This window comes from Thunnus albacares, chromosome 19, assembly GCF_914725855.1.
Source record: "Thunnus albacares chromosome 19, fThuAlb1.1, whole genome shotgun sequence".
Lineage (NCBI taxonomy): Eukaryota > Metazoa > Chordata > Actinopteri > Scombriformes > Scombridae > Thunnus > Thunnus albacares.
Window position 1 is genome coordinate 10,889,518 of NC_058124.1, and position 20,086 is coordinate 10,909,603.

Consider the following 20,086-nt stretch of genomic DNA (forward strand, 5'->3'; position numbering starts at 1 on the left):
ATGGAAGTGCAATACTAAATTGCTGGAGTGCCCCTTCAAACAAATTTGGCTTATAATATTTTGCTGTTATACACTGTTTTACATTTACTTATGTAAGTAAAGAATCTGAATCTTCTTTCACCATTTCCACCAAGTTTTCTGGAAAATGACATCACATGGGCCTATCTGTCTCTGTGACAAAATGTGTATCTTTTATTGTGTAGGCCAAAATTAAATTGCACTTCCTTGTCAAATTTAACCTCTTGGAATATATACAGAGGCCTACAGGGAGTTGGTGATATTTCCAATAATTGATCATCATAGCCACTCACCAGGCAGGCAGAAAAGATCCGCTGTCTCACATACCACAAACTAGACTAAGATCTTTGCCAAGATTGCTCTATTTGGGCTTAATGGTGAGCATTCCCCTTGCAGTCTACTATATAGCCCTATGCTTACCTTTTTCCCTGTCCTTCTCAGTCAAGTCCTTATGTGCATCTAAACAGCAACAACAGTTTTAAAAGTAGAATGAAAACAATATGGATGATCAGAAAGATAGAACAGTGATGCTAATCTATTAAGCTTGATGTTGTGCTGGACACCACACCACCATGGAGAAATAAAACACATCATGAATAAACAAGAATACCAAAGGGACTCTACAACACGAGGGTTAATTAGGACAGTTTTATGGAGGCTTAATTACAGCAATTTTTGAGGTCAGACAAGTCAGGTTTATCTGTAGAGTGCTTTTAATTAACACCTCCATCACAAAGTGCTTCAAACCGACAACACAAGACACAAAAACAAACTAAACCAAAGCAGCATGACGGTCATGATGGGAAAAAGCAAGAGTCCGTGGTGACTTTAAATAGCATTAATGAGTCAAATGTGTGCACTGGTGCTGTGTGTGTGTGTGTGTATTTGTGTGGCGGTGGGGGTTAACACAAAGCAGTCGTAATGATCATCATCACCATTACCATCATCATCATCACAGGCATGGCATTTCAAGAGAGCCATTATCATCATTATTATAGCTAATATTACTGATGATGAGGCTTTCATGGCCTCTCGTTGGCCCTGACTAAGGTATCGTCATGGAAACAGATGATAGAAAAGAGCATTGCTTTATTGAATTACTCTATGAAGCTATTCTGACCAAATGGGGCTTGAATGTTGCACTGTCTGAGTATAGTATGTGAGCAGCAATGTGAAAAGTCCCGAGGAGAGACAGATGAGAGTCAGGGGCAGACGGGGGTAGACACAAACACAGACAGAAATATCAGTTCAAAAACAAAAAAAAAGAAAAGAAAAGAAGATAGAAAAGAGACAGAAGATAGAAAACACTGGCAGCACTGACGGGCATGTGATCGGAGAGAGAGACACAGATCCACTGGTACAGAAAGCTCTGGTGATCAGCACAGAAGAATATTGTCTGATGGCTGGAAACAATGACACCAATTCACAACTCACATCAGAGCAAATCATAACAGTATAGCACCAGTACAGACAGTGTACATCGAAACCACTGATTAAATCTTAAGCATGTCTTAAAATAGTATTCTGATAAATGAGCCTCATTTCTTTTTTACTTCTCCATTTGTTTCAATGTGTCTAAATCCAATTCTATACATTTCTAACATACCCTAACTGAGTATTTTCAAAGTGCAAACGTCATCCGCTGCTATTATGCTACTCAAGACCTGGTTGCAGAGTTTAAAGGATGAAAACAACCATCTTTTTATCTGTCAGAAAGCAGAAATAGCACGGTGGCCTTCCAGCTATCTCAGCCTCTGTCATGAGATCTTAAACCTGAGTTACATCATGTGTCACTGTCTTTATGAGTAAAAAGTGCCCACTTTCAGTTTGAGTGTTTAGTTTTTTTCAGAAACATTTTTATGTTTTGTCAAAAAAAAAAACACTAAACCACTAAACTAAACTTTAGGTTAAGTTTAGTTTGTTTTTTTTTAGTTTACAGTTACTGGTCCAGTCTCACTCGTAAAACACATAAATCTTTATTAATTGTAGTCAGACTCTTTGTGAAAAAAAAAATCTACTGAAAGATCAGATGGCTAGAACAGATTGAAGTAACGCAAAAATACAATTATGATTGAAAGTCTTCATTTTTACAAATGAAAGAGCTGTCATTGTGTTATAAATATTTCATGTACATACAGAATGTACTTCACTCATAATCTTCAACTCTGCAGTCTTTCTTCCATGGAAACACATATGAAGAACATTGTGCACTCAGTTCAGTACAGCTTGCACTGTGTGAAGTGTAAAAGGAGAACAAAAAGCAAACTTTATGCTGTCATAATACTTCCTCATATTCTTGTCCATTTCTGCTACATACGGCGATAAATCAGTTAAGTACGACAACCACAAGATGTGTAAAAATAACACTTACAGCTTTTTTTTTTTGAGAGACAGACTTACAAATTCATGCAACGATAGAAATACTGTATGTAAACTATAATCTGCTCAGGAGCAAATTAGATCTTAACAAATTTTAATATTGTGAATAAAGTTGCAAAATAGGAACAAGAATGGACATTTTAGATACTCCCACGGTGATCAGTTTGGTTATTGACTCATTGTTTGATCAATTGATTTATTAAGCACTGCAGTAAAAATTGCACAGGATGCCCCATCACTTAAAATAGGATTAATTCCACTTGCTATATATAATTCACAAATTCAACTCTCAATGTTCCCAAATGACTATAATCTTTGTCCTCAAAGTTCATAAAATGACATATGACGCCATCATGTAAATAGCAAGTGACTTTTTTCTCGGACACATTTAATTTAAAACAGAAACATTATATTTTACAGACAAATATGGACAAGAACAATGTAAGAAATTAAAGATAGGCTTCTGAAGGAAACGTTTAAATGACTGGCAGAAATCTGATTCATAACACAAAACACTCCTAAAGCATAGTTTCAATACAAACAATGGAGATACGGATCATATAAAAACAGACGGGCAGTGCCACTTTCTACAAGGCATTTCTGGCATGAACATTTCTGGAACTTTAGATCAGTCAACTACAGTTGCTCTTATTAAACAGTGATTTGTAATCTGAGGCTCTTTGCAGTATCTACACAGAAACCATGTGTAATAGCATTATCTGTACATATAGTCACAGTTATTTTCTGTCTCAAGTGCATTAGGGAACCTCAAATCACAGAACCTGTTTCCTAAATATAATGTAGGTCTCTGGTTATGAATACGAGCATCCTTCTGTGGTATAAACAGATAGAATTAGTCTTTCCACAGCCTTTCAGGACACCCTATAAACACGCCAAAGCACTGTGTCAGCACTCAATATAGTATGTAACAATGGTTGAGTTGCACATGGACCAAGGATGTGTTGTATCAGAGAAGAAAAACACCTCAGTGGCTCACAGGGAACATACTGTATGACTCATTCAACCTCTGTTGAATGTACTGGGGTTTGTGCTAGATGTAGCTCTCCCGCTCTTCCTTCATAGGGGGAATGGTTTGAGTGCTAACATCCAACTCTTTCAAAATAGTTATCTCGCTCACATCATTTCTCCCTGTTTCCTCCTCCTCCTCCTCCTCCTTTTCTTCTGTTTCAGCCTTTGCGTCACCTTCCTCCTCTTGTTCCTCAGTAGTTCTGACTGCCTGTGACTGGTTTGGGTCTGTACAGCCATGCTGATTTTCTCGCTTGTGTTTTTGGATCTGGCTCTGATGTTGATGCTGGTCTCGACCTTGTCCATGCTCCTGGCTGTTGAAGAAGCTGCGGATGGTGTGTTTGGGCAGGCCCAGCTGAGCCGACAGGGTGTGGACTGCCTCCTCGTCTGGGTTGAGGCCCACATCCTGGATGAAGCTTTGCAGGATACCCAGAGCTTCGTGGGACACTTTTAACCCCTCATCCTGGACCTCATCTCCAGCTTTAACCTCATTATCTGCCTCTACACAAACCCCAACTCTACCTCGGTCCTCATCCTTCACACTGGACCACTTCACAGAGAGCGTCTCCTTAAACTTGACCTCTTCACCGTCTCCAGTGCTCTCATTTATGCCTTCCTCGTCCTCATCTCCACCTCTCACCTGCTCCTTGCTTTCTGTACCCTTGTCCCTCACCCTCCCAGTACAACCCCAGTCCCCACCCAAAATCCCCCTGTCCCCTCTTCCCCCCTCAACCCAGTCCTTGCTGTCACCTCTCTCACTACTGCTACTGCCCCTGCCCTGCAAACGTACTCTCAAGTGCCCCCAGTTGCCCCCAGCCTCAGACTCGGCTGGTGATGCGGCGCATGGTTGCCGTGGAGACAGGTGAGGTCCTGCCTCAGGTTGCAAGGGTTGATGGGGTTGAAGATGGTGTTGCTGTGGCAGCGGAGAGTGGCGTTGATACTGATAAGAAAAAGAGGTTAGAAGTAATTAGAGTAAAAACCGTGCTTGGAGCGCCCTGGTAGCTGAATGGTTACTGTGCATTACACCGTAATGTTCGATTCTAGCCAGGGACCCTTGTTGCCGTACTTGCTTTGTTGGATATTACACTTTAATTACATTCCTGGTATTCATGTTCATATTACACTCTGATATTTTAATGGTACATAATATAAAGTGAAGTCAGCCTAGATGGAAATATATTTGTATACTTTGAAGTGATAAGTCTTAACAATAAGGGACAAATTTAAATATTTTTTAATCATTAAATGATTCTACGTAAAATGTTGAAAAACTAGTTGTTAAAGAATTAGCTTCATTGCTTCATGAAATGTGCTGCATTCATTTTAGATGGGTACTGTCTGTCAAAGGAAACTCTATAGCTCTAAATAACAGATATTATATTGCTATTATTATATTAGAATTGCTCTCACATAACAACTGCAAGCAAACACTTTCAGTAATTTTGAACTGTAACTTTGACTGTGTGGTGAATATTCTGCACCACACCAACAGAACAGATCACAGTCTGAACCATAACATGTTAAGTTGTCTTGTCTTGATATTAATACAGTGGTATCCAACAGAGTGTACTTCCACAAAAACAGGACACACCACAATTTTTTCACATGTTAATTCTGCTGAATTTGTGCTATAATCAAACCATCAATGCACAAACTATGGAAATGAAAGACAAATAACTAATGAGCCTCACAACTTAATGTGGTAGTCATCCTTTTTTCTGACATCTTTGGCATTTGGCTTTCATTATTGTGCTGCTTTTGCACTGCAAACCCTAGAGATCTATTGGCATTCAATGTGATGCTTTTTCTTTCAAATTTCTGGTAAAATTCATATTATTGTTTATATATATATCACTTTTCTTAAATAGATTTTCAATGAGCTTTACAAAAAGAAAGTCAGGTCATCATCTCAAGCCCTCATGATGAGGACAATCTGCTCTCTAAAAAATGATGATTGGAAGGTTAGCGTTATCTTTCCAGACTGCTGTTTCTGTAGCTGGTAACATAAAATGCAAAAACCTCTGTGAAACTGAGGATTATTTTTCTCAAGCAAGATCTACCAGACACAGGTAGTTTAGAACACCGAATGAAAAAATGTTTATGTGTAATGATATTGTGTTTCTTTTGTTTTTGTAGCCTTACCAGTGTATTGTCATTGCTGAGCAGTGTAAGCCTGTCAGTGCAGTGCTGCTGTGCAGTTGTGTTGATGCTCTCCTGTTCATAGATGGCATCGCGTTCAGTCTGGGACAGGCTGAGGAACCGGCGTATCATGCACAGGTTCTCCCACAGGGTTCGGTTCTCTGGACTGGGGTCCTCCTTCCAACGCAACAGCTCACACAGCCAGCCCTACAGGAAGCACACACACAGGCGCTTACCAAGTAATCCACTGTGTAAGACATAGATGTTCTGTGGTCATTAAATGATCTGTCCTTCACTCAGAGGTCATGTCAGCACACATGTACTCTTTTTAAACAAGACTCTGACACCCACTGAGCTCCTGTGGTAAGATTCTGTCAGACCTGATCTGACAGCTCTGTGAAGCAAGAGGAAGCGAGGAGAAAATGTCTCTTTGTCTATCAACTAAAATATTGCAGTTGAGCTGCCTAATGTCCTGCCATAATTGCCACAGTATAGTAAACATATCCATTAGCTATGCTAATCACAATAATCATTCTGCTAATTAGTCCATTAATTCCATTAATTAGTATGTAGTTCTACATCAACAAGCTCATCTTCATATAGCTCAGATTATCAATATCTTACAGTCTTTCTGCCTATTTTGAGTCATAGAGGAGGTCTCTACATGTAATTTGATTTTGTGTTGAACACTGTTACCCTAAGTACTGGATGACAACGCCACTCAGAGAGATGTTAGTTGTTCAGCTTTAAAGTTTAACTTTGTTCACATTAGCCTAGAGTTAACATTTTTTGTGATACATATTTAGTAGATTATGGTGTGGAATTATTGTTGCCAAAATGTGCACGATTCATCTTGGTTGCATATAAACAGGAAAGTGACAGTAAGTTGATATGATCTTAAATGGATTCAGACTATTTGCCTACCTAAGTCATATTTATGCATACATATTTATGTTCTCTAAAATCTATTAATTTGATCTGTTCTATAGAATGAATCTCTGGTGCACTGATCACATTGTGGTGTGACATCACAATTGCCATGACAACACCATGTAAATATATATAATAAGTTTTAATTCATGTCACCCCCACACACCTACTCTCCCAGTACTTTTGTGACTAATTAGAACTTAAGTAGTTATAAGTGGTGAAATTTGAGCCGACAGGGCAGTTTGTTTCTGACTTCAGAAACAAACTGCAAATGAGTATATTCAGCCTTCTTTTGGTATACAGTATATATATTGATGTTGCCAAGCTTTTTATCTATTTCTTGTTTGCTCTCAATATACAACACAAAAAATAAAGTCAGTTTTTAGGAGTGTAGACGCTTTAATAGCAAAACTGAAAGATGATGGTAAGATTTTCTTATTAACTAGAATTCTTTCTGCATCATGACTTGTGAGTGGCAGATTGAGGAACGTAAAGCCAAGTTAGTTTCAGATTCATGAACTGGAGCATGATTATGTTTGCAAGCAGTCTGATACACACACACACACACACACACACACACCTGGCTAGAGCCCAACTCTAGCACACAATGCCATCCAGATGCACAGCGCAGATAGAACAGAGAGATCCAGCATGGATCTGCCTGCCAAACAGTCCGGGTAATACAGAGAGAGAAAGAGTGAGAAAGAGAGAGGTAAAGACCACATAGAGAAAGTAAGGTAAAAATGGAGGCCAGAGAAGAGATAGAAAAAGAACCTCAGGGGTTTTGGACCACCTGTCTGTATTGGCATGACCACTAAATGACCTCTAACATCTTGATGATGAGAAGAGAGAGAGAGACAGGGAAGTTACAGGGAGAAAAAAAGAAAAGAAAGAAAGACAAGTGGAAATTTGAGATATGCGCAAGAGCAAGAGAAAATGAGACAGCTAAAATCCCCCCATTCCATGAAAGGAAATTATCCTCAAAACAAAGGCAATAACAAGCTTATGGGGCCGACATAAAACTGAGAACAATAAAGACTCAAATAATGTTTGTGTGTGTATGTGTATTAGTGCATTTGTTTGCCTCTGTGTGTTGTGTGATTCAGCGTACATGCATGTGCTTGTACAGTGTGTCTTTGTGCACAAATCAGTGGTATGTGTGTGTGTGTGTGTGTGTGCCTGTGCATGTGTTTTTGTATGGCGACTATTAAAGCGATAATTTAGGACACAATAGCAGTCTGATGCACTGATGATAGTCCTCTGCAGAGTACAGCTGCTGGTTGATTATCTGGGCTTTCCTCCACACACACCACCCATCCTTGCTTTAACTGAGGAGGTAGATTTGCTAAATTTGAACATCCATGCAATAGGAAAGATTTGTGTGTGTCACCTTCATCAGATTCACACCAGCATGCAAATGTAAGTACCTGACTCTTGGAGGCGGCCACCTTTGCAAACAGGGCCTGAGACACCTTGGCTCTCTTCATCTCATGCTGAATCTCCTCATAGATAGAAGAGCTGACATTGAGAACACAACTGTCTGTCCTCAACCCTCTGTCTGCTGTGACTGGGGACAGTCTCGCCTAAAGAGAGAGAGAGAGAAAGACACAAGGAGATTGGATTTAGATATGAGCTACAGGCCGAGCAGGAAATGGGAAGCCGGTGAGGGATCATGTCCTTTACATGGCACTAGATGTGCCTGTGCAGAGATCTGGGGTAATAGATTGAACCACTGCATGTTACTCCCTCCAAATGAAACTCTTTTTTGAAATCTCCATGTTTATCAGAGGAAACGTGGCAGTCTACACCCTCTCCAGGCCAACAGAGGGAGTCTACAGTGTGGTAAACTGGGAGCTGGCCATTCCAATTTGGGATGAATTGGTATATATTAAAATAAAAAAACTTCAAAAAAAATACAGGAGAGGTGATGTTATGAGAAAGACTCTATGAAGGACTCACTGATGACATGGCTAGAGTAAGCCAATGGAGCCAATCCTTTGCCTTGACATGGTTCATGTCATATTTCCTGCACTGCAGTATTGAATAAAGAAATTGAATGTGCATCACACATGGGAATAAAAGTGTGATGTATGAGTATTTGTACAATACAGTATTTGTAGATGTGAAGCAGGGTGTAATAAATATCTGAAGAACTAAGTGTAGCTACAGTATAGCAGATGATACTGGTCAGCTATTTATGAGAGTGATGACATGAGGGAAGGAACTGCTCTTGTGACTGGTAGTTTTAGTATACAGGGTTCTGTAGTGCCTGCCGGAGGGGAGGGGTTGAAAAAGGTTGTGTCCTGGTGTGAGGAATCTGTAGTGATTTTCCCTGCCTGTGTCCTGGTTCTTGAAGAGTACAAGTTCTGGGGGGTGGGCTGGAGAACACCAATGATTTTTTCTGCTGTTGTTACTGTTTGCTGAAGTCTGTTCCTATCCTGTTTTGTGGCTGGTCTGAACCAGACCGTGATAGATGTGCACAGGACGGATTCTGTGACTGCGGTGTAGAACTGGCTCAGCAGTTCCTGTGGCAAACCAAACTTCCTCAGTTGCCACAGAAAGTACATCCTCTGCTGGGCCCTTTTGAGGATGGAGTTGATGTTGGTCTCCCGCTTCAGGTCTTGAGAAATGGTAATTCCCAGACACTTGACGGTCTGCACAGTTGACACAGGGCTGTTGGATGTTGTGAGGGGGAGCAGTGCTGAGTCTTGAGCGTGTTCAGCTCCAAGTTGTTCTGAATGCACCAGCCGTTCAACCTCCTGCCGATATGCAGACTCATTGCCATCTTGGATGAGTCCGATGACTGTAGTGTCATCTGCAAACTTCAGGAGTTTAAAAGCTGGATCCTTGGAGGTGCAGTTGTTGGTGTAGAGGGAGAAGTGCAGTGGGGAGAGGATACATCCCTGTGGAGCACCAGTGCTGACTGTCTGAATAGCATAAGTGGCTTCCCCCAGTCTCACCTGCTGTTTTCTGCCTGTCAGGAAGCTGGTGATCCACTGACAGATGAGGGAAGGAGGTTTTCTGGAATGGTGATGTTAAATTTTGAGCTGAAGTCCACAAACAGGATCCTTGCATATGTCCTTGGGCAGTCAAAGTATGGCAGGATGTAGTGCAGTCCCATGTTGACTGCATCATCTGCTGACCTGTTTGCCCAAACAGTGTCCTGTGATGCTCTTCAGGTGGGTCAAACCAGTCGTTCAAAGGACTTCATGACAACAGATGTCAAAGCGACAGGCCTGTAGTCATTCAGTGCTGTGATGGAGGGTTTCTTGGGGACCGGGATGATGATGGAGTGTTTGAAGCAGGAGGGAACGTCACACAGCCCAAGTGATCTGTTGAAGATCTGCATTGGATTGGAGCCAGTTGGTCAGCACAGGTTTTAAGACAGGAGGGGGAGACAACGTCTGGACCCAGTGCTTTCCTGGTTTTCTGTCTGTGGAAGATCCACATCCTCTACACATATCTTGAATGCAGCCTGAGTATCAGGGGGAGGATAGGGGGGTTGCCAGAGGTGTGATTGGGGCTGTTGTTGTTGGGCTGTAGAGGATGAGGGTTGTGATTTGTCCCTCTCAAACCTGCAGTAGAAGAATTTCAGGTTGTCAGCCGGGTCTTTGTTTACCTCAGCAGGGGGGAATAGTCCTCTGTAGTTTGTGATGTCTTGCAGGCCTTTCTGCACTGATCAGAAATCACTGATCACTGATCAGCTGAAAACCTGTTTTTCAGCTTTTCAGAGTAGCTTCTTTTAGCCACTCTGATCTCCTTTGTCAGGGAGTTTCTAGCCTGCTTGTACAGCGCTCTATCCCCACTTCTGTAAGCATCCTCCTTGGCCTGATGAAGTTGTCTTATTCTGGCTGTGAACCATGGCTTGTTATTGTTGTATGTACAGTTGGTCTTGTTGGCACACACAGTTTTCACAGAAACTAATGTAAGATGAAACAGTGTCAGTCAGTTTGTCCAGGTTGCCAGTTGCATCTTCAAAAACAATCGGTGCAGTTAAAACAGTCTTGAAGTTCCTGCTTTGCCTCGTTGGTCCATTTCTTCACTGTTTTGATCATAGGCTTTGCAGATTTTCTGCCTGTAGGTTGGAATAAGATGAACCAAGCAGTGATTAGAGTGCCCCAAAGCTGCCTGTGGAACAGAGCGATATGCATCTTTAACAACTGTGTAGCAGTGGTCCAGTGTGTTATTATCCCTGGTAGGACAATTAATATACAGTCTATATTTTGGTAGTTTGTTGTTTAATTTTGCTCCGTCAAAGTCCCCAAGGATTATGAAAAGTGAGTCTGTATGTTTTTTGTTCCAAGCTGGTTATCTGGTCGGCCAGGGTTTGCAGTGCATTATTCACACTGGCCGGGGGTGGGATGTAAACACTGACCAGGATGAAGGAAGAAAACTCCCACAGTGAATAAAATGGTTTGCAGTTAATGTACACTGTCTCCTAGCTTGGGCTGCAGTATTTACTTAGCACTGTGGCAACTGTACACCAACCTTTGTAAATATAGATGCAGATTCTGCCATTTTTCGTTTCCCAGATAGCTCTGTTACACAATCCGTTCAGTGTAGATGGATCCCCAGCAGATGTAATCCACTGTCAGGGATGGATTCACTGAGTTAGGTTTCAGTGAAACAAAGGGCAGCAGAATGTGCAAAGTCCTTGTTCTACCCATTTAGGAGAAGCAGGTCATCCATTTTGTTGGGTAAGGAGTGGAGTGTTGATGTTATTAATTGCACCTGTGCTTGTCCTGGTTTAACATTTCAAAATGACCTTGTTTTATATGCAGGTATCATTCTGTGTATATTCTGTTGTATCTGTGTTTCATCACGATTCATATAAAACATGTGAAACATCATCTTTTTAGCAGTGCATATTTTAAAACAGTTACATTTTACTTTTGCTTGTGTATAGTTTTACAGCAGTAAATTGAATTCTCCTTGGGTAAACATTCAGTCAGCAATATTTCAGTGCGCTTTCCTGAGGAGACACACATCAGTTGAGACATTTCACAGCAGGTTTGTGAGACTGACTTTTTATTTCATGTCTCTCTTTCTGTCTCCCAGTCCTTCTGCTGACTGACCTGTGTGGATCTTGGTGGCGTGTTGTTGCAGCTGGGTGTGAATCCAGTCAGGCTTCTTTCTTTCTCCTCCTGGTAGATGCGCTCCCTCTCAGCCTCGGGGAGCTGTAGGAAGCTGTACATGGCTCGCAGGTTGACCAGCAGAGACTGGGAGGCATGTTTAGGATCCTCCTCTTTCCGCAGAATCTCTGACAGCAGGCCCTGGTAAATGCACACACACACACACACAAACACACTAATTAACAGTCATATCATATGTCATATGGAGTACACAGTGATACATGCATGCAATGTCAAATTCATTCTGACATATCGGTGTACAGTATATTGTCTTTAGATTACTATTCTAAGAAACTGATTGCTGGTGTGAAAATATTACCATCAGAGTTATCTGAAGGCTTTAGGTTATACCTTTGGGATCTAATCATCTATGCATTCAAATAAAAGACTTTTAAAGGAATATTATGACTTTTTGGCAAATATGTTTATGCACTTTCTTGCCAAGAGTTAGGTGAAAAGATCGATAAAGCCTTTATATCCTTAATATCCATTAAATCCTTTTATTTTCCTTAAATATGAATCAAAAGCTAGAGGGGAGTTAGCTTAGCTTTGCAGGGGAAAAAAGCTAGCAACCTCACAGTGCCCAGTCAAGAAATAGTAGAGTAGGTGTTGGTAGGCACATTTAAAAAAAATAGAGATAGAGTCAAGCTAGCTGTTTCCTTATGTTTTCAGTTGTTATGCTGAGCTAACTAACCATTTCCTGGCTGTAACTTCATATTTAACTGACAGATACAGGGATAGAAGAGTGGTATTGATCTTTTCATTTATCTCTCGGCAGGAATGGTGTATTTACCAAAATGTTGAACTATTCCTTTAAATCTTTTCAAAGCAGACATTATGTAGCGTATTATAACATTCAACTGGACAGAGGGATTACAAACATTGTGAGTCCAATTTGAAGCCAAATGCACTTATATAGTAATTTATTTTTATATGTTTCATTTTTTAAATCAACATTTAGGCATATAGAATGGTACTTTGTTAGGTATTTCAAAGAATCGGATAACCTTTCAAATACTGACTTTCTTAACACTTTGAACATCACACATACAGGGGATATTGGGATTTTGTATTAAAGATGATTGATTTTTTTTATTATATTTAAGTAATGATGGAAAATATAAAGTTTCTCATACATGCCGAAATTAATTTTTCAAAAGCTCTTCATATCCAACATAAATCTAATTCAGTCAGGCACCTTGACAAGTTCCTACAGATTAATGTTTCACAGCTATAGGTGTTATAGAGCCAGTTTCCAGTCACTGCTAAGCATGCTTCTCATCTGTAGAGCTAGCATTATTCTGGGTGTATCTGTCTATGCAGGAAAGCCTTCAAACATCAAATGCAGATTGTAGGGCCTCTTCCTGAAAAGAAATCAGATTTCATGCTGGCAGAGAGATGGCATGGGAGGAAACAGCCTTCTTATTCAAATCATGGATCATCTTTGGATCCACCCAGCAAACCATGCCTTCCAAATAGAGTCTTAACATGAATTGTCAAATGACAAATGCTTCCCTCATTTCTAGATGGCATCTTGGCATCATGCCCAACTTGTATGGCTGGCACCAGAGCACCTTGGACTTGGCATTGGGGAAACATGGGGGTGGATAATAACTGGCTCTGCTTATTGTGATGAAAATGATAATGATGGTAATAATAATAATAACAATGGGCTTAGCCTGTCCTTTGAGCCCCATTTCTGTGGGCGTGGTGGTGAATGTAAGATAATGGACACAGATAACGCGGAATTTTAGTATTAGAGGCAATGGTAGAGGGAGATTTGGATAGCGAAACGAGGGACAAGGGAAAAGATGGGAAGAAAAAGGGAAAGATTTAAGAAGATAGATTGACAATGAGAGGTAGAGATTTAATGAATAGAAGGGCTGCCGGAGTGAAAGGTGGCAAGATGGAGGGGCAGTGAAAAAGAGGAAGAGGTAGAGAGGGAGACAGCATTTCTCCAAGGGGTTGTGATTAGTTGGCCCAGCAGCTGCTTCAGTGCTGGCACCAGCTTTGTGCTGCAGAGAGCTGGCACAACCACACACACACACACACACATACATACACACACACATGCACATGCACATACACATGCACATGGGGGAGGGAGCATTGCGGCAAAGGCCATGCCAATGTGCCAACCATCAAACACATGCACACAGAACACACTTACCAACTACTGCAACACCAAAAAACACTTCCAAAAGATAATCACCAGCAAGCAGTTGCAATCTCTTTTGAATTATGACACCTTACATTAAGACAACAGTCCCCAAACTGTATCACTCAACTGTCCTCCCTCCTTCCATACCTGGGTCCTGTTGAAGGCCACACGGGCAAAGATGGCTTGGGAGATGCCTGCTCTCTTCAGTTCCTCTCTCACACAGTGGTAGATATCACTTGGCACATCCGTTTGCCCCAGAGAAGACCCAGCCGATGTCTGGTTTTGCTGTCCTGCTGCAGGGCCTCCCCCTGGGCCACACTGGGCCTGCTGCGGGCCTTGGGAATCAGGGGCTTTGGAGAAGACCTTGGCAGGAGGCCTCCCTACAGGCGGGTGGTTGAGATACTGCTGTGGGGATGGCGAGAGACCCTGGCCAGCTAACATACGGCTAACAGCATACTGCTGGTTGAGAAACTGGGCCATCACTAGCTGCTGGCTGACCATTTGGCAGTTGAGAGGTTGAGTTACCAACCCGGGGGGATGGAGACCGAGAGGGGAACGGCCACAGATGTTGGCTACTCCTCCACGAGGGAAAAGAAGGCTCGAGCTCTGATCAGCTGGGCTACCTGTGATCGGCTGCTGGGTGAGGGTGATATGTGTTGACTGGTCAGAGAAGCTGTTTATCTCTGGTGCAGGACAAGGGAAGCAACGACAGATGTAGAATTACTAACACATTCAGTTATAGCAGCATTTCCCAAATCAATACTACACACTAATTTTAAGCAGGTTTTGAGTACTGTATGTAGTGTGTTGACACTGGAAATGTGACAAAATGAAGAATACTCAAATCAGTGTACATACTAAATACGATTTTTGAGTGTGCTGTTGATGCACACTATTTTTCCAGTGCTCAAAGGAAATGGAGAAGGTGCTCACACTTGGAAAAAAATTAAAATAAATTTGAATTTTCTTTGTTAAGTTTAATTGGCAGCAGTGGCGTTGTGCCCATTCAACTTGAGAGGGAACATGGCCCCTCAAATATTTGAGATTGGATGGCTTTAGACATTGTTAAATTCTATTTTCACAATAAGTGTTTTAATTAGCCTTAATAATATAGTGTATAAACAAAAGTTGTTTTATTTGTGTTTACCTCCAAAACACTGCATAGTAGCAGTGGAGCTGTTGACCTTCTGTATACTGCTAAAACAGTATACTATAATGATTAGTATGTAGCAAAATCTAAAGCATTAGTATGTAGTATAGATTTGGTACACACTGTTAAGACTTATCAGGAACACTTAATGTTTAGAGGCTTAATTGAAATCCCTCACCCTTGAAGCATTTGGTCTTCTTGAAGTGCTTGTACCATCGACCAAACTCGTGACACTTGGCAGCTGAGACATTTGCATAGTAAGTGCTATTTACAATAGATGATATCATACTCTGAAACAGAGGGGAAAAGACAATAGAAATTCATTACATTTTCCAAGCTCCTGCTATGGGCGGCCTGGGTGTCTCAGCTGTTCACACATCTGATATTAATGAACTCAGATCTGTGTTATTAAAAAGACCCCCAGGTAAATAGGATAATAAAGACAGATGAGTATGTCAGTGTGTTAGCTGTCTGTGCATGTGTGTGTATGTACAGTATGTGTGTGTGTGTGTGTGTGTAATCAAACAAAACACTAGAGGTCATCAGAGACTATGGCTCTCTGTCTCTCTCTCACTCACTCAGACACACACATACAAACACACACAGTTTGTCCCCGAAGACCGTCCTGTGCAATCTTTACATCTGATTACACCTTTCATCTTCTCATATTTATTTTAATCTGCTTCTCACAAACAAGAGAGGGGGTAAAGGGAGTAATAGGAGAGAGAGGGAGAGAGAGAGGGAGAGAGAGAGAGTGAGAGAGAGAGAGAGAGAGAGAGAGATGGGGGAGGAATGATGGGGGAGGGAGGGTTTGGCTTATATCAGATCTTAAAACTGCAGAGAAGGAAGGAATCAGAAGAAGCGAGAGATAGTGAGCAATTTCTCTTTATCAAACTGTAGATGTCCTACGCACCCGCAGGCAAAACAGCAGATAGACTAAGTTGATATTTATGAATATTCATAAAGAGGCCATCTCCAAATACTGCATGATTAATGTGAAATTATTTGTGCAGTTGTGTCTATATTTGCTTAATAAAACACACAAGAATTGAGGGAGATCTTGAAACCAGATTTGGATGTGAGTTACTGCTGAATCAGACAAAACTGCGGAAAAAGCTAAATAGCAAAGAGCGAGCGTGATGGACAGATAGTAAGAGTGAGACAGTGGGTGTGAGACAGTGAGTGAGGCTGACAGACAGATAGGGTGGCAGGCAGTCGACAGAATCACGATAGGCAGCAGCCGAGGCAGTTGGGCTTTTTAAGAGATAGCCATCTCTATCTATTTCTCTCTCGCACTCTGCCCTCACGTCTTATCTACCTCTGCATCTGGACTTCCTGCATAACTACTGGACCACACAATCACTGTCTCACACGTCAAAGTAGGCACACACATATACACACACACTTGTGCATAGAAGGGCAAAGACATTACATGCACTCTTTGAACTTAGGTCCTATGTCTCTTTTTGTATGCATGCTTTATGTGTGTGTGTGTATGTGTGTGTGTTGTACCTGGGACAGTGGGCACTCTTTGGCCAGCGAGCTCTGGTTCATGTCCTTGAGGAGCTCCTTCAGAGCGTTCCTCACCGTTGAGTGACTCCACTGCTCAGCTGGCAAGTCCTCCAATTTAGGACAGCTTAATTAAAAAATAAGACTCAGTTTAAGAAGTAGATCTTCTTAAAATGTAACTGTCTTTCATTGCTTATTTCTATTTAGAGTCTTAAGTGGCTAGATCACCTCTCTGCATGCAGTTGGTGATGGGCAGAAAAGACTCTGGATGAGGTGCCAGTCTATCATAGAGCTAATGAAAGTAGTCATACTCAGACATTCACTCACACCCACAGAGTGTACTTCCTGTCTAACTTTGTACCACATGCTTACCGTGTCTCACGTGTCAAAGCACAAACACACACACACACATGCACACACACATTTCGAAAGGTGTGAATAAAAGTCCGGGTTGTGGGAGGAAACTAAAGTCTTTGAATAAACGCATGTGAACACAGGGGAAAACATACTCAATCTCAGGTCTTAGACTTTTTTCATATAAGACATTTTGAGATGTCACAGTACGAAAAGCACAGATGTAATTAATAAATTTAATGATGCCTGAATTCTGTTTAGCTCCTGGTTTTGTGCATGTTTTTCCTATTTTGACAAGTCAAAATGTCAAATTGTCTGCTAGGAAAAGGAGCTTTATTAAACCTCCCTACTCCTCTGAATTAAATTAGTCTTGTAATAATGTACCGTCCTATCCCCCGCTGTGGGTCTGATCCAAGACCCAATATGTGGCATAACAAAAAGGAGATGCTGATTATTCAAAAAATATGAATAATATTTAATATGAAATATTTAAAATAATAACAACAGGTAGAAAATAACTCATCAGTATTTGTTGCAACAAGCAAATAAAACCACTAATTAAATGTAATATAGTGACATTAAAATAGTCAGAAAATAAGAATTCTATCATTCTCTGTTGGAAACTAGATATTGTATGGTCCATTCCCTTTGGTTTTATATTTTCTTTATTCAAATGAGGGCTGGTGGGTGGCTGGAGTCTTTTTCATACATTCGGTGAACTGCAATGAAATACTCAACAAGTCTTGAGTCACGGGGCGAAGACAGACAATCACACTCAGGCTCTCATTTACACATACTGGTAATTTAAAGTCTGTAGTCAATCTTTCCTGCATGTTTTTGGACATGAACACAGGGAGGATATGCAAATTCCACACATACACAAACACACAGAGCAAGGAATAAAACCTCACTGTAAGTGCAAACAGATACAGATGTCTGCTCCCTACCTGTGCAGCTGTATTTTAAGGGTGATAACATGGTGAACATCCTGCAGCATGTCGGCCACTGTGGCATCTGGTGCATCTGTTACACAAGACAGAGGCACCGGGTTCCACCTGCCCACCTGAATCAGACCTGAACACACAAACACAAACACACACAAGTGAATGATCCATTGTGAAAACACTCTAAGATAGACTTACTTATGTCCTTGCATCTCTGTGCTAGTGTGTGTGTTGCGTGTACCTTTGGCCTGTGCGGCAGAGCTGTGCGAGTAGCCCAGTGTCAGCAGGGCCATCTCTATCAGCTGGTTAAACAGCAGGTCTCTCTTGACCAACACAAACTCAGCGTGTTCTTCTGTCCTCTCTCCCTCCAAAGAGCTTTCCCTGTGCTCCACCACACAGAATACCGGCAGCAAGCTTCCTGAAGTGACCCGACGCAGATGATTTCATGCGGCATGACATTTGACAATGTAGTGTGAAAGCAGAGAATGAATATGACTTATAGTTTTTGAGTTGCCCCTGAAAAAATAAAATTGTCAAACAGCAGTCATGGGTAGTTAATGCAAATGATTTAAATTGAAGTTATCAAACAGGCAAAGTGGCAAGATTCTCCAAATGTAATCACATCAGACATCTAATTAAGATCAACATTTACACCTTCCTAATGAGGCCAAGACAGTTACTTAATATATGACAGGAAGGAGTAGTCATTCTACTAAAAAACACAATCTGTAACATCAAATTAACCAAGAAAACACTTTTAGAGAAGACTTTTGGATCCCATATCGGCTCATGTACCTTTAGTGTGCCAGCTCTTGCCTTGTGACCTCACTGTGGTGGGTTTCTGGGCCAGGCAGGGGTTTTTGGCCCCTGGACTCCCTTGCCTGCTGCTCTCCTGGGCCGAGGGTCCCGCTCCGTTTTGTTCCAGACGAGCCAGCTTGGCAGGAGGGGGCCGGGGGTCTGCAATGGGATCACTACCCTCAGGTTTCTTGGCTCCATTACACAGGGGGTCCATCTGTGGTCTCACACTGATACATGCACACGCAGACACACTTAATTATGACAGTGTACAAGCTTCCCTAATAAGAACAAAACACTTTTATTGTATTGAAAGTGTATCAGTGAGTTAATGGAAATCCTATTGTACTTTTCAGTGTGTTTAAACCCATATTATGTTCTTTAAGAATGTTATATTTTTAAACATATGTTTTGCAATTATACTATGCAATTTGTGTCCTTATAAAATTGTTACTAATAATAATTTCTACAAAACACATGGTGAGTGTCAACAGAGTGCGAAAGAGAGATGTTTCAGTAAGTATCACTTAGGATTTTAGAAAATGAGAAATTTTGACACACACGTACACGCACACAGACTCCGATCTGAAGGATATCCGGATCAGAATTGGGAGACGACCTTCACACAGATGCAGCGATTAGGATAACCCTCTAAATCCAATAAAAGTCCGGTGAATGCTACAGCGCAGTTTCCCATAATAAACCTGCCGTCATATCCAGGCGCGCCGCTGCAAGCGACAGGGATTCAGTTCATCTTCAGCACCTAAATGCGCGCTAATCGTCCCACGTCCGATTTTGCTGAAGTTTGATCGAGGCGAGACCAACCTGTTTCAGTCGGCACAACGTGCATGCCCGACCTGCCATCATACATCAACACTCCATTCCTGTCGACATCGGCTGTATCCATATGTTGTGTTCGCTTCCATTGATCTCCAGGAACAGACCCGCTTCTCCTGGCTGTCGGTATGTGTCCAGCTGTACGCTCCGACGCGTCCTAATTCACATCGACATATCTCGTGTTCACAGTCCAAGTAGTTTTACCGCTATTCTTCCTTGTTACCCGGTTCACAGACCGCGCTTCGCTTAACAAACAATAAACTGGCGTTAGCGCAAGTTCAGAGCGACCTCCTATCCAGAGCAGCGGGACATGCTGCTGTGGATCAAGCTCTACAGAGAACAATACAGGGCTTGGAGCTCCTGGAGTAGCTACATTTGGTATCATATGTTAGGCTACAGCACTGACTGCGGGACAGCAGTTGTTGGTTAGGCTACACTTCAAAGCCCTATGCGCACGCGGAGAGAGAGAGAGAGGGAGAGAGAGAGAGAGAGAGACAGAAAGACACAAACACACACACACACACACACACACACACACACACACACACACACACACACACACACACACACACACAGACTCATAAATACACGGACCCAGCTGCATTAGCATATGGTGTAATAATGAATTCACTAGCGCGCTCCGTAAATGTATTAAATGTGACAATTGCGCATAAATCTATTTATTATTTTCTGCCGCATGCTGTGCACGCAC

General features: G+C 41.6%; 1 protein-coding gene and 1 long non-coding RNA gene across 3 annotated transcripts; one reads left to right on the forward strand and one right to left on the reverse strand.

Annotated features, from left to right (window-relative positions):
- Positions 1-2,753: 2,753 nt before the first annotated feature.
- Positions 2,754-19,778, reverse strand: satb1a (SATB homeobox 1a). 2 transcript variants are annotated; one of them, XM_044334711.1, is made up of 11 exons: positions 19,363-19,778; positions 18,538-18,767; positions 17,984-18,160; positions 17,746-17,872; positions 16,448-16,571; positions 15,114-15,225; positions 13,933-14,468; positions 11,568-11,765; positions 7,920-8,075; positions 5,566-5,769; positions 2,754-4,363 (listed from the first exon to the last, which is right to left on the reverse strand). In XM_044334711.1, exons 2-11 carry the CDS (start codon positions 18,752-18,754, stop codon positions 3,449-3,451), a joined length of 2,766 nt encoding a protein of 921 aa, XP_044190646.1. In that variant the 5' UTR covers positions 18,755-18,767; positions 19,363-19,778; the 3' UTR covers positions 2,754-3,448. The 2 variants fall into 2 exon arrangements, with proteins under 2 accessions (XP_044190646.1, XP_044190645.1); XM_044334710.1 differs by having other exon boundaries at positions 19,105-19,778.
- LOC122969169 lies at positions 11,682-18,285 on the forward strand. Its single transcript, XR_006398943.1, has 2 exons — positions 11,682-11,768; positions 18,116-18,285. It is a non-coding gene; the product is annotated as an uncharacterized LOC122969169 (long non-coding RNA).
- Positions 19,779-20,086: the final 308 nt, after the last annotated feature.